Source organism: Molothrus aeneus, chromosome 16 (assembly GCF_037042795.1).
Source record: "Molothrus aeneus isolate 106 chromosome 16, BPBGC_Maene_1.0, whole genome shotgun sequence".
Lineage (NCBI taxonomy): Eukaryota > Metazoa > Chordata > Aves > Passeriformes > Icteridae > Molothrus > Molothrus aeneus.
In genome coordinates, this window is record NC_089661.1 from 13,299,186 (window position 1) to 13,312,592 (window position 13,407).

The 13,407-nt window shown below is 46.5% G+C and overlaps 1 protein-coding gene across 1 annotated transcript in view; it reads right to left on the reverse strand.

The window, feature by feature from the left end:
* Positions 1-13,407, reverse strand: part of RNF216 (ring finger protein 216) — a 76,451-nt gene that overhangs the window by 41,118 nt on the left and 21,926 nt on the right. Inside the window, exons 7-14 of the mRNA XM_066561077.1 lie at positions 12,467-12,569; positions 11,450-11,614; positions 10,344-10,458; positions 9,925-10,064; positions 8,955-9,005; positions 7,851-7,988; positions 6,511-6,659; positions 5,986-6,064 (exon numbers count right to left, since the gene is read on the reverse strand). Coding sequence (XP_066417174.1) covers positions 5,986-6,064; positions 6,511-6,659; positions 7,851-7,988; positions 8,955-9,005; positions 9,925-10,064; positions 10,344-10,458; positions 11,450-11,614; positions 12,467-12,569 — 940 coding nt within the window. The remainder of the gene's footprint in view (positions 1-5,985; positions 6,065-6,510; positions 6,660-7,850; positions 7,989-8,954; positions 9,006-9,924; positions 10,065-10,343; positions 10,459-11,449; positions 11,615-12,466; positions 12,570-13,407) is intronic.

Consider the following 13,407-nt stretch of genomic DNA (forward strand, 5'->3'; position numbering starts at 1 on the left):
GTGAAAGAACCTGCACAGAGCCCACAGCAGTCCCAGAACACTCGGTGGCACTGCTACCCTGCTGTGGGGACACACAAGTGACTGAGCAAAGTTGCTTCACTGTTTAAAAAAAATCAAACAAATGAAGGAATCTGAGCACTTTGGTCCATACAGAGATTCAGGGTTTCTCCCTGTTGTTAAGGTGACCATGTTACATTACTCCCACACTTGTCTGCATGAGACAGAAGAAAACCCTCTTGTCCCTTTCATTTTCAAAGGGATTGAGAAGGAAATGGCAAAGCTGCCAGCTCATCTCAGCCTTCAGCAAGTCTCAGCCTCAGCCCAATTCAGCTTTCAGGGTCCCTCCAGCCCCAGGACCTTGGCTACGAGTCCACTTCACCAATTCTCCACATTCAAGGCAGCCAACAGTCTTTCACAACCCACTCAGGGTGCTCTTATCCAATTCCTCATGGAATCCATCACCTATCTCCAAAGACAGTCACCATAAATCAGAACTGACCACCACAGGTGTGCTGCTTCTCTCAGTGTTCCCTTTGCCTAAATAGCTGTAGGCTCCCTGTGCCCAGGGACAAAAGGCCAAACAAGATGCTGGAGCTTAAATTTCCATCTCCACATGAAGCTGTACTCAGTTTATTACTTCTGTACCTTTCCCCAGCAAAGGGCAAAGCCATGAATGGAAGGCAGCACTGCTACCTCGTATGGGCCTGACACAGAGGCACTCACTGGTCAGTGAACAGCCTTTTCAGCTGGCTTTTCACTGACTGGATATTGCTGCACAAGGCAGAAAGCAAGCTATTTTTACAAGGAGTAAGCTTGTTGCTCAAAATTGCACTGACTTACACAGTCCATTTTTAAAGGGACTAGTCTGAGTTCCTGCTTTCAGCAGGTTTTTTTTTTCCCTGCAAGAGACAGATACCCCATTTAATCTGACCTCTTTCCTCAGGTCCATTTTCAGGCTGGGCCTCACCCTATCCTCCTGTCAGACTCATTTATCAAGTGAAGCATTTCCACATACCACTGCATAAATAGACTTGACCTTGTTAAAGCAGCAGCAGCACCTGAGCTCCCACTGGAGTCTCTCCACCCCACCACAGCAATTAACCCAGCCCATTCCTACCCTCTTTCCAGGTGGGGTATTCTGAAAGCTTCTACAGCCCTTTCCTGTGTGTCTCAAAGGGTGACAAGTTGGCAAGCAGTGATTAGGGGCTGATCATTGTGCCTCCTTCTCTGGAAAGGGGAATTTAGGACCAACTTACTGCTTACAACTCAATTCTCGCAACTGCTCCTGCCCATTCCAAGCACACAGCAAAAATCAAGGTGTAAGACAGTACCCCCAGCATGTGGCCTTCCCTCATTCCCCTTTCAGTTTCCTCCCAGGATAAGCAGCTTGCCCAGCATAAATCAGGGGGTGAGAAGATCTCCTAACCCTCTGCACTCCCCAGGCAACTCTGACCCTCCCCAGCTCGATGGCACAGCCCACGTGGTTCAGCGCACGTGCCCGTCCTCCACGGAACTGTACTTTTAAGGTTTGCTCTACCACAAACTCTCTTCTGTTATCTATCTCCCTTTAGGACCTGGCAATAAAACCTACTGGGGTGTTATCTGCTGCCTACAATCACCTCAACCCCACCTTGGACCTTGGTCCCTCCCTCGGGCCCATCCCAGTGCGGAGATAGGGAAGGAGGCTCCGATAGCATCGCGCTCGCCCTGCCTGCGGCTTGGCCCCGGCCCCACGGCTGCAGCCGAGCCTCAATGTCCTTTTATGGAAGAAAAATGAAAATCGCCTGCCCAGCCATGGAGTGCCTGAGCCGGGCTGAGCCGAGCTGACAGACGGAAACTCGCCATTTGTTGTGGTTTTGGCACTCAGAGCACCCAGAGAGTTCCCATGCACGCTGCGAGTTTAAAAAGGGCGCAGCGGAGAGCTCCAGAGCAGGAGGTGTCAGGGATGCAGAGCCATGAAGAGATGGCTTAGAGAATTCTGCTGACATGGACACGTGGGAGACAGGTCTCCAGATCCAAGCAGACAGAGGCATGAGTGCTCCATTCCCAAGCCCTGTCCCTGGAAGTGTTCAAGGCCAAGACAGAGCCCCAGGCAACCTGGTCTAGTGGAAAATGTCCCTGCCCGTGGTGGGGGGGTGAAAATGAATGGTCTTTAAGGGTTCTTTCAACCCAAACCATTCTGTAACAAGGTCATCCTCACCACACTTCCTTCTCTTCCTTGTCCCAGCAAATTTTCCTAAAAGACACAGGAGGATGGGAATTTAAACAGGAGCTGGGACTTGAGGTCATTGCCACCAAGAAGGAATTAGCGAGGGTCTGCCACAGCAAATGCCACCTTCAGCTCTGCTCTGTACTAAAGCTGTGGGGCTAAGCTCCAAGTAACAATCAAATCCAAAGAAACAGGCTCAAGGAAAAACATACGGATAATAGCAATAAGAATGTCTGAACAGAGAATGAGATGGGGCCACGGGACTTTCAAAATGTTTGTGCTGCTGTCAGGAAGCTGAATAAGACAGCAGACTCCAACAGCTGGGAAAACATGTTGCAAAACAAGGAGAATTAAGTAATTCTCCATATGTATATCCTACTCTGAGGCATTCTGGACAAGTTCAATTTCTCCAACCAGGACAATCTTTTTTTCCATGTTGCACATGCACCCTGCCAGCTACAAATCCTGATACAGTTTAAGCTTAAATCTACAGCACATCTGGAGTCGGGCAGGGCAGCTCTGGGCAGCCTGGCCCAGCCTTTAGCACAGAAGTAATGGGCCCTGTGGTATGTGTTGGATGACATCCTTGGACAGCTGTGTCATCCTGAACACATCCCCTGCTGCTGGGTGCTGGATTACACAAACAGTTCCCCCTGCACTCCATAAAACACTCCTAAGCAGTGTTACCCACCTCTGAACCACAAGCAGCTGCATGTGCCTTGCTGTACCAGGTACAGAGATCACAGGTGTCACAGGATCCCCCTCACCTCCTTCTACAACTCCAGCTCTTGTTGATCAAGCAGTAATTTATCTCAGCAAGACCCCTCCTCTCCGAGCCTTGCGAACCGCACAGCGCGACTCACGCTCATTACGGGTGCTGCTGGTGCCCTGCTAAGAGTGGTTGTGTTCAGGCACAGCTCAGTGCAAGTTTAGACCTGCCCCACTTCCAGCAGAAAATGAAGGCTAAAAGCAGCTGGGTGCATCTGTTCCTAGCCAGCACCTCCAAATCAATCCCGAGACACGGAACAGCTTAATAAGGCGTGCCCTAAAACACAAAGTCTCAGTGCTGCTAATTAAAACAACATGAGGATTGCTGGTGGCCAGAGAGCCTAAGCTGAAGATGAAAGAGCAGAAATTTTATCCATCTGAGATAGGCACATCAGTGCTCAAGGCAGTCCCCAAACCCACTGTGGATGCACAGGAATGGCAGCTGCCCAGGCCAAGGACAATGCCATCCCACACCATGCAGCCACATGCCATCATCTCTTACACCCAGCCAGCACTGACCCAGACAACTGGGTACCATAAAGCAATAAAAATTCCATGCTGTGAAAAGGAGTTTTAAGGAAAACTCTTGGAAATGCAAGTCCCTGCAATGTGGCCTGGCTATGAAAGGAGTGCTGGGGGTTTCAAGCTCTCTGCTGCTCCGTGCATGCATTATTTCCATGGCAACGGCAGCTTTCAGCTCCCCATCTCTTGCTGGCTGAAAGCCCTGCAGTGCTTTGTGCTGAGACTGCAAAGAAGGGAAACCATCTCCCTCTCCCACAACACGGCGCCAGGGCCGGCAGCAGCAGCAGCTGGGAACAAAAGCCTTGTCTCCAGCATTGTGGGGTCTTGGGAGGAGGGAGGCTGAGCACAGAGGATGGACTCCCTTTCCTGTGGAAAACAGCACTTCCCCCACCATGCAGAAGTGCACCCTCACCTCCCAGTGCTGCACAACTCAACCAGCAACATGTGCCTTCCCTTGTTTTACTACAGTTGCCAGTTTCGGGTTGCTCTGTAGTGCTGGGAGGAGGAATGTCCATCCTTAGAGGTGAGAAATTTGAGCGCTTCTCAAAGATGGAGCAAGATGGAGGCCTGGAAAACCCTCCTGTCACCAGGAAGCCTGGCTCCATGTGCAGTCAGCAGCCTATTACAGAGCAAAACCTCAATACTCAGCAAAATCTGAGTGAAATCTGCCTCTGCCCCAGCTCAAACTGCACACACACAGAATTCATTGAAGGGTGGCTTGGAGATAGGTGGTCTTTTTCCTTGGCTAACTAAGCTTTTCCTCCACCCTGCTGTTTGTCATGTTAAGATTCAAGCCCTGGCCACCTAACCAGGAACCAAACTTGATGCCACACAGCTGGAGCCACAGTGGCCCTGGCAGATGGTGCCAGCTCATCTGCACGCTCCCTGTGCAGCCAGGCACTCACAGAGGCAGGGCAGCTCTGCCTGTTGCTCAAGTTACCATCAGCCACATTTTGGCCCCTGCAAGGTGCAAATGACTGGAACTACAGGTGAGATGCACAGGCAGTGACCTGTTGAGAACTACAGCTGAGATGCACAGGCAGTACTGTTGAGCCCAGCACACAGACACAGAGCCAAAGTGAAGGCTTGCAGCTGGTTCACATCACTTGCTTTACAGCACATCCATAGCTGGCCCAAATATGAATGAACCTCCCTGCAAGATTTAATGGAGACCCCGAGGGTATCAACACAAACTCCCAAAGCCAGATGAAGGATCCAGGTGATGGAGCACAGGGATACAACAGGTCCACCATCTGGTCCTCCTCTCCCCACCCTCAGAGCACTCTGAGATTTTGGGAGAGACACATTTTGACCTTCCCCTTTCCACACTTCCCCTTGCTTTAGGTTCAGCTATGTGAGAGCAGTCTTTCCAACCAGAGAGGGACTCCTTCCAGGATCAGTCATCACCACCAGCAAGCCTGCCAGAGGCACTGCTAGCAAAGCCAGTGCATCCTCTCCAAGCTCTGTGGAGTTCCCCAGATTAGCCCTTTCCTCCCTTAGGGCAACCATTTCCTGCAAGCAAGAGCATTAACTGAAATCCTTCATTCTGGAGAGAGAGGAGATAGCAGGAATATGAAGAACCACTGCAGCTGATGCTGAGACACCACATCCTGCTATCCAAATTCCTCACCCTCGACTTCAAGTCCTGAAGTCGTTAAAGACTTCTAAGAAGAGCACAAAGCTACTCAGCAGATTTTCAGCTAATGAATCAACACAAGCTGTCCAGGAAACCAGAAATCCAGCCCACTGGAATGCTGTAACCCCAGGGAGGGGGGGAACAGGCAGCACACTAGGAAGGAAATGAAACAGTGAAGCAGTAGGAAAGGAACATTTCAGCACTGATCCCTCTTACACGATCACTCTGCTGCATTACACATTTTAGGGAAAAAGCAACTTCAATTCATTTTGCCCATTGAAGGGTTCATGTTTTTCAAGCCCAAATTCTGTTTTTTAGTGCTGACATATGTACATTTTGAAAACAGCTCGGCTTTTGCAAAAACAGTTAGAAAAAAACTGAGATTTAAACGTGAATCAACATTGCCACCTAGTGCCTAGCAAACCTCCTTGCCCCAACACCAGGACATTCCTTTTCCCATTGTGAAGGGTAGATGTTAACAAAACCTATCTGGAGATCTAAAATGGAATTGAGCATATTTCATACACAGCTTTCTCCCCCAAACTAAGTTCGATTTTCACACCAGAGTTCAGTGCTGGCAACTTCAACTTCTCCAGGCAACAGAATTTAACTATTAGGCTTTTTTAGCCAACATCTTCCAAGAAAAGACAGGACACCTCCTCCAGCAACAGTGCCCTGAAATTCACCTGTCCAGGCACCCAATTTTATTGAAGATCAGTAGGATCCAGCAAACACTCTGCTGCCCCTATGCAGTCACATGAGATACTGCTACTAGGAAGGGTGAGCTGTCCTCCCAGCTCTCTTCCCCAACACTCCAGAAGAGACCAAATGTGAAGTAAGCCCCAATTACCTTTCTGCAGCGGGGATTGGGGCAGCTGAACCGCTTCACATCACTGTCCAGCAGAGCTGGGAAGTTACAGAAGGGACACCTGTAGCCCAAAACAAGATGCCATTAATGCAGAGTGCCAAACATAGCTTTGCTGAAAGCTGATTTAGTCAAATAGCTGCATGGAAGTTGCTAAGGCTGCCAACCCAATGCCTGTTGCCAGGATGTGCTGACTATTGCCTTTTTGCTCATATTTCTTCAATCACTTCCCCGTTTGCAATCAAAATATTATATGCTCAGCACTGCTTTTGACCATGTAATTTAGTGGATCAGCACAGAGCTGGCAAGCAAGTCTTGGGGGAGACAAGTCTATTGAATTTTAATCTGCTCCTAGTCAAAGGCAGAATAAAAACAGACCTGGGAAGGCAGAAGACTGAATTTATAATCCAGTTCTTTAAAAGCTACCTATCTCAGAGTCAGCACAAAAGTAGAGTTCCAGGGAACAATTTTGCACAGCAGTAAGTGCAGCATTCTCCGTGGGACACCCACCTGACGAGCTCATCTGCACAGGCAGCAGCCACCTCCTCCTCGGCCTTGCGCTCGTAGTATTTGCAGAGGATGGTCTCTGGAAGCACCTTCTCCAGCTCACTGGTGGGGAAGGAACACGTGCAGCTGCCTTCCATGCAGCTCAGCTCTGACTGGGGTTGGAAAGAGGGCTCAGGTTCAGTATGACATTAGCAAAGAGCAACTCAGGATCCAGAACATTTCCAAGGAAATCACAGAGCCTTGCTCAGACAGAGCAAGGGCTGAAGTCAGCAGGTCTCAGAATGACTTGGGTTTTGGGACTTTAAAAATCATCCAGTTCCAAATCCTTGTTATGGGCAGGGACAGCTTCCACTATCCCAGCTTGCTCCAAGCCCTGTCCAGCTTGGCCTTGGACACTTCCAGGGATGGGGCATCTGCAGCTTCTCTGGGTAACCTGTGCCAGTGCCCCATAACAAACATTTTTTCCCAATATCTCATCTAAATCCACCTGACTGCCAGAGAATGAGTTCACTACAGAAAGAACAAGCCTAATTAAACAAATCAGGCCTCAAACAAGCACTGGGCAGGAAGATGCTGTTGCCAGCTAGGATCACAATTCACTCCAAGTTCACTGTGACCATGCATCAGCCCATTATTATTGTTCAGTCTCTGCTGAGAACCAGCACTCACACATTACATTCTTTTCAATAAAGTCATATAAAATACAGCTGCCAGTTTATACATTTACATGAAATGGATCCCAAAGTACAACAGCATCCCACAGTTTGAGCATCATATCCTGAGGCAAAGGAGCAGACACACTTCAGAGCAGGTTAATGACTTGTTTATAACTCAGCTAAGTACCAGGATAATTGCTGGATAAATCAGAGACTAAGGAGGTTAGTACCATAGAGGAATCAACCCCCCAATTAAGTTGGGATCACAGTGATATTATGAAGGACAAACACTCTTAGGTAGAAGGAGACAGGCCAAGTCGGAGATAATTGTTCTCTGTGCAGATACCACTGGTTTATTTAGTAGAAAATAAAATCCAAACAAGTTATTGTTTTACTATGAGTGTTGTATAAAGTTTTCCTAACTATCAAATTGCTAAGCATAGAGCTAAAAAAAAAAAAAAAAAAAAGGAGGTTAGTAACCCTGAAATCCCGTGCAAAGATCACATTGTGAAGTTGTTGGCTTCACTTGATGGCAAGACTGACTTGGATTTCAGGACACCATTCCATTCAAGTATTTCCTTGGAAGTGCAGTTACATCTGTTTTAAGTAACAACACTACACAAACAGCAATGTCATCTCCCAACAGCAATTACCCACTTCTCCCTTGTCCAGTTGTGAAATCCTTACCTTCCCAGAGCCAAAAACTGCCTCCTGAGCATATTTAATTAGGCACTCCTTGCAGAACAAGTGACCATCTGCACACTGAGTCAACTCTTCGAAGGCAAACTCCCCGTAGCAGCAGCGGCACTCGATCATCTGCCCGTCCTGCAGCCACCAGAGGAACCAGCATCAAAACATCAACAGCTATAGCAACACACACACAACTGCAATGCACAAAAACCTGCCAGCATTAATGCTAAAAAACAGCTGCAGATATACACCATTCCATTAGATACCCTGTTTGGTGGTCCAAATTCCCTAAGTGCAATCAGAAACTCAGTTTTAAGTCACTATGCCTCTACATGTCCTGCTTGACAGGTTCCAAAAAGCTACAGAACATGCAGTGATTAATAATTCTTAGCTCACAGGCAGAGCAGCATTTTGGAATTGGGAAGCTGCAGTCACAGGGAAGCAGCTTGAGTGTGCCACCACTCTCATGGGGAAAACCAAGATTCAGATCTGTTACCCTCTAAAGGAACATTTACCATCTGCCTGGGCAGACCCTGTCTTGGCCTCTTAACTGTGGGGGTGGAGAAGTTTGCCACTGCTAAAAAGTATAAGTATAGCTCACTTTTCAAAAGTTTGAAAAGGAAATGAACATTGAAACCAAAATGTAATGCACAGCTGCTGAACTGTTCTCTACATTTTCTCTGAAACAGAAGAGATGATTTTCAGGTTTTTAAAGAATTCTTTCTGCAAACAAGGAAGGCCTTCTCACTGGCCAAGCTCCAACAACAGTGGGTCTGTTTGAAACAGCCATAATGGCAAGAATGAGAGCAAACCTGATGCTATTCTGTTGCAATGTTTGTTCTGAGCAGTGAAGATACAAGCTGAATTACTACAGATCATTACATGCATCAATACTGTCTTGCTGGCCTCAGCTCCTGTCTACCTTTCCTAAAAGCCAGCCAACAAACATTACACAGGTTTTGCCAGCTCAGCAAAAGCAGCACAGTGAAATACAGCTTCAGAAAAGCTCCATTCCAGAGCTAAAAGTCTCTGTGAAGGAGGAAGTGCAAAACAGTGTCTGTGCACAAGCTGAATTCAACTTAGAACATTATAGACACTGACCTTCTGATACTGCTCCTCGTTCATCTGCAGAGCCAGGAGGAAGTCTGCATGCTGCAAGAGACATGTGCATCTGTATTTACAGAATAGATAAAGCAATTTTCCAAACTCTCCACTCATTTACATTATCTCAGGACTCACAAACCACCATAAAAGGCTCGCTGTCTGCTCATAACATCACTCAGCCCATCCCTCCAATCCATTAAGCTATTTATGATTCAGCTAAAACAGATGGGAGAAGCAAAGGCAGCAAGAACAAAGAACCAAATTCTGTCTTGTGGGGTTCAGGTTTCCATGGGCAGAGATGATCTCACCCAATGGGCCCCTCCAGAGAACATGAGCTTTTTGTTTCAAAGGAGACCTTATCCATCTGCCTAAGAGACAAGGATCTTTAAGGAGCTACTTTAGAAAGGACTGTGGGTGCCGAGCTGTGAGTTCACTCTTTCCTCAGCCTAGGAGAGGAAGACAACACAGCAGTGGGTGTTGCAGGCTCTGCTTCAAAACACCCAGTTCTCAGCACAGGACAAACCCTTGTGGAGCCACAGGACTGCCAGCCTGGGGAGGGCACAGTGAGTGGACACACTGCCTTGGGCCTGGCCATTCCTCACCACCAACACTGAGCTGCAACTACATGCCCTAAAGCAGCAAAGAAGCCTGCTAACAATTAGAGGAAAGAGTTAATTGGTAGAGTTTTTGCCACTTCATAGCAAACTCCCCCCTCCAGAATGGTGTTTGCACAAGCAGCAGCTGCATATTTAAGTAAATATGAAATTCTGTGCTTGGCTTCTTTCCTTTATAATGGAGTTTCTTGGAAAGAGATATATGTAACAGGTAGGGAAGGGGAAAACATAGTTATTCAATACTTGGTTCAGTGTTTGAGTTGCTGTAAGAGACAGATTTTTTCATGTTCAGGGCCAAAACTTCAACAGTTGTTGAAGATTTGCACATGATCAAAGCAGCTCCTATCACTCACCTCTGCCATCTCTTTGACTTTCTGCTCATAGAACTCCTGCTCCAGCAGCACTGGGGGGAGAAGGGACAGCCTGTCATAGGTCCTCCAGTGCCTTCTCTTGTTCTCCAGGAAGAACATGCGCTTCTCAATTTTCACGTCCCCTGAAGCAGAGTGAAAGGCTCAATAAAAAGGGATAAAGCAGCCAGAACAAAGCTTCAATCCTTCTTCCTGCATACACCACCAGCTGCAGACTTTCAGCAGCTCACACAGCACTTTACCAAGCAGAGGTGCTAATGAGGAGCATCTCCAAAACAGATACCACTGACAGAAACTCAGCTCTCTTGGGACCACATCCCCTTTCAAGAGCTGCTTTCAGCTGCAAGCCAGTTCTGCTTACAATAATGATGCAGAGAGCACAATACACACAGCTTGGCATTTACCTTGCTCAAATTTGAAGTCTATATAGGAATATTGATTCATTTCTTTCCTCCTTTTTCGTTTCCCACTGGTTTCGGGAGACAGCTCCTGCCACTTTTTGATAGCATCTGAAAAGGCCTAGAAAACAACATACAGCCTTAAATCCTGTGCCTGGAAGAAAGCAGGAGCACTTAATTCAAGCTGAAGCACAGTACAAACATGGGCATAGGACTGATCCAAAACTAGAAAGCCAAACACTCCAAAGAGAGGCAAATATACATCTTTCCTCTGCTCACCTTGTTGCTTTATGTACTCAAAGTAATTATTCCATAAAAACAAAGCAGGTGAATGATACTTCATAACAGCTCAGCTGTTAATACCAAAGTGAGCACCAGCTGTATTAAACAGAGCTGGTTTGGCTTCTTTTTTTGTTGCTGGGTTTGGCTTCTTGTTTAAAAAGGTGAAGTTCAAATACTCAGTGCTCAATCAAATCAAGAGAACAGACAACAAGTTTTGTTTTAGTTAAGTCCTGGAACAGTAGAGAAACAAGCTCAAGCAAAGGCATATCAGAGGAGCAGATCTAAGTCAAAAACTTGAACCCACACTGACATTCAGTTTGCTGATACTTCAAACAAGTGTCTTTGCATCTCCATGACAGTGAAACTCTTTTACAAGCAATACAGGACTCATGCCACAGGTCATAATAAGACAAAACAAGATAGTGATACTCAGGCTGCTTCTTAATTCCATGCAGCCAGTTAACCAGCAGCAGCAGTTAAATGTTTTAAGATTTAACTAAATGCCAGGGTTTTATTGGCAATTATACTGCACTTCAGTGGCGACACACAGGAGCACTTCCCAGTTTAATGCATCACCCACCATGAGCCAGGTCATGTTTCCCCAGCTCTCCTATTAGGGAAAGTAAAAACTTCCTGCAGCATTCTGTCTGGCCAATAAATTTTGAAAATCTCTACTAAATGGATTAAAACTTCTTAAAAGGAAAGGAAGATTATTATAAAACCCATAACCACACAGCAGCAGATGGTACAGTAAGGCCAAAGCCATCACAGGGCTCTCTGCAGACATGGGAGATAAGCCCAGGAAAGAAAACAGACTTGAGCTGGAGCACCTTTCGTGTGATTGCATAGTGCCCCTTGAGCTCATGCAGTGCCCACTTGATGTCCTGGCTGCTCAGCATTTTGAAGTCTGCCATGAGGAGATCAGCTGCCTGAATAAAGCACCGCTGGTCAAGGGGGGCGAGTTTGGAAAAATCAAAGTAGTCCACTTTAGGCACCTAAGGAGAAAATGAAAAAGATGAAAAGGCTGCTATAAATACACACAGGAATGTCACAAATGGCTCTCTCAGTGATCAGGGCATTCTGCAAGACCACCCAAAATTCAGGGTATGTGGCACCCAGCTCTGAGCACCTTAGCCCAGTGTGGGTGCAAAGCCTACTGGCCCAGGCACCTCTGCAGGTGACCTGCACAAGGCAAAATGTTGTTTAAAACCATGGTGTGTGGCTGCCTGACACAGCAAGGAGAAGAAATATTTAGAAAATTGTTCATGATGAAGAGTGAACAACTTTATCAGCTCAAGGTAGAGAGATGCTTCCAAGAGTAGAAAGAGGTATTCAACATCTCTCCCAGGCCACGCAACATCCTCAGAGTGTAGCTCAGAGAGAATTTTTTTTTTAAATGGATGCTTTAAAGCACAAAATCAAGCATCTGTAGGGAGATTTGCAGTTAGAAGGCTGCAAGGCAATGCCTAAAGGCCTCATAAGAGAGACCCGAGGGCCAAGGCTACTTCATGTGACAGAATGATTGTGGAATTCTTGTCTCAGTTATCAAAATGAACACTTGAGATGGGGCAGTGACAGGCAGGCAGGGCAGAGGGGCTTGCTGGAGGCAAAGGAGCAGACACTGTGCAGCTCTGGCACAACCAAACAGGAAAGGCTTGGAAGTCATCTTGCAAGCAACTAATTATTGCTATTTAACGCTGCCTTACACACACCCAGAGGCCTCCTGTGAAAGCCAGGCTCAGTCAAGCACTCTGCAAACACACACTAATCAAAGCAGACATCCCAAGGTCCACTCAGGCTGAACAGACTGCCCAGAGGCAGCAGGAGATGTGGATACTCTCACTTGCCTTTGTCTCATCTTGGCTGGCAAGCAGGCTGCTGCTGGGGTTTAAAACCACTCTGCCTTCCTTCTTTGGGTAATCTGGATTTTCCAGAAGAAAGTTACAAAGTCTGAAAAGATAAAGATTGTTACTTCAGGGTTGGGGAGCTCAGGTTCATTTCTCATTTGTCAAGTTTTTAGTATTGGATAATTATGAGGTCACAGTCAAAGCCTGCTCTGTAAGGACCAAGGGTGGTCCTGGACTAGAGCAAATGGTAACTAAATGACTGAGAGTTAAATGAAAAAGAATCAGCTGTGTGGATGCAGAAGGAAAAGCAAATAGGTTTGTCTTTCAATAATTAAGTTTATATACATAAAGCTTGTATGGATGAGCTACTAATCATATATGGAAAAAACCAGCACAAAAATCTCTACAAAACCCACAAAAGGGTCACGTCTTCCTCAACAAACTATTGCAGATTCAAACTTGAATCAAAGCCTCCATTCTCAGTCTGCCTTCACATTAAAGCAGCCAGAGCAACCTGGTTCAGTGGAAAGTGTCCCTGACCACAGCAGAGAGGATGGAACTAGGTGATGGTTAATGGCCTTTCCAACCCAATCTATTCTGTGACTCCATGATTAAAGCAGAGACAAAATGAAGTTTAAGATGTGTATCTCCATGGAATACAAACTCTGAATACAGGTTTCATTGTAAGAAAGTTTGCAATCACAGAGCATTACCCAAATTCCTCTAGAAACTGGTCTGGTGAGAACAGCACTTAGAAAATAACCACTAAAATTGCTGAAAATTTGCCTAATAGCCTGTAAATGCAGCATATCTGAGGTCCTACCACAAACAGTCATAACTGTCAGGTAACTGCAGTTTAACTGATTATTTTAGCTTAGAAAAGACTCAGCAAGGGGTTTTCAAATGTCCCATTGGTGGAGAACCACAAATACTCCAGAAAC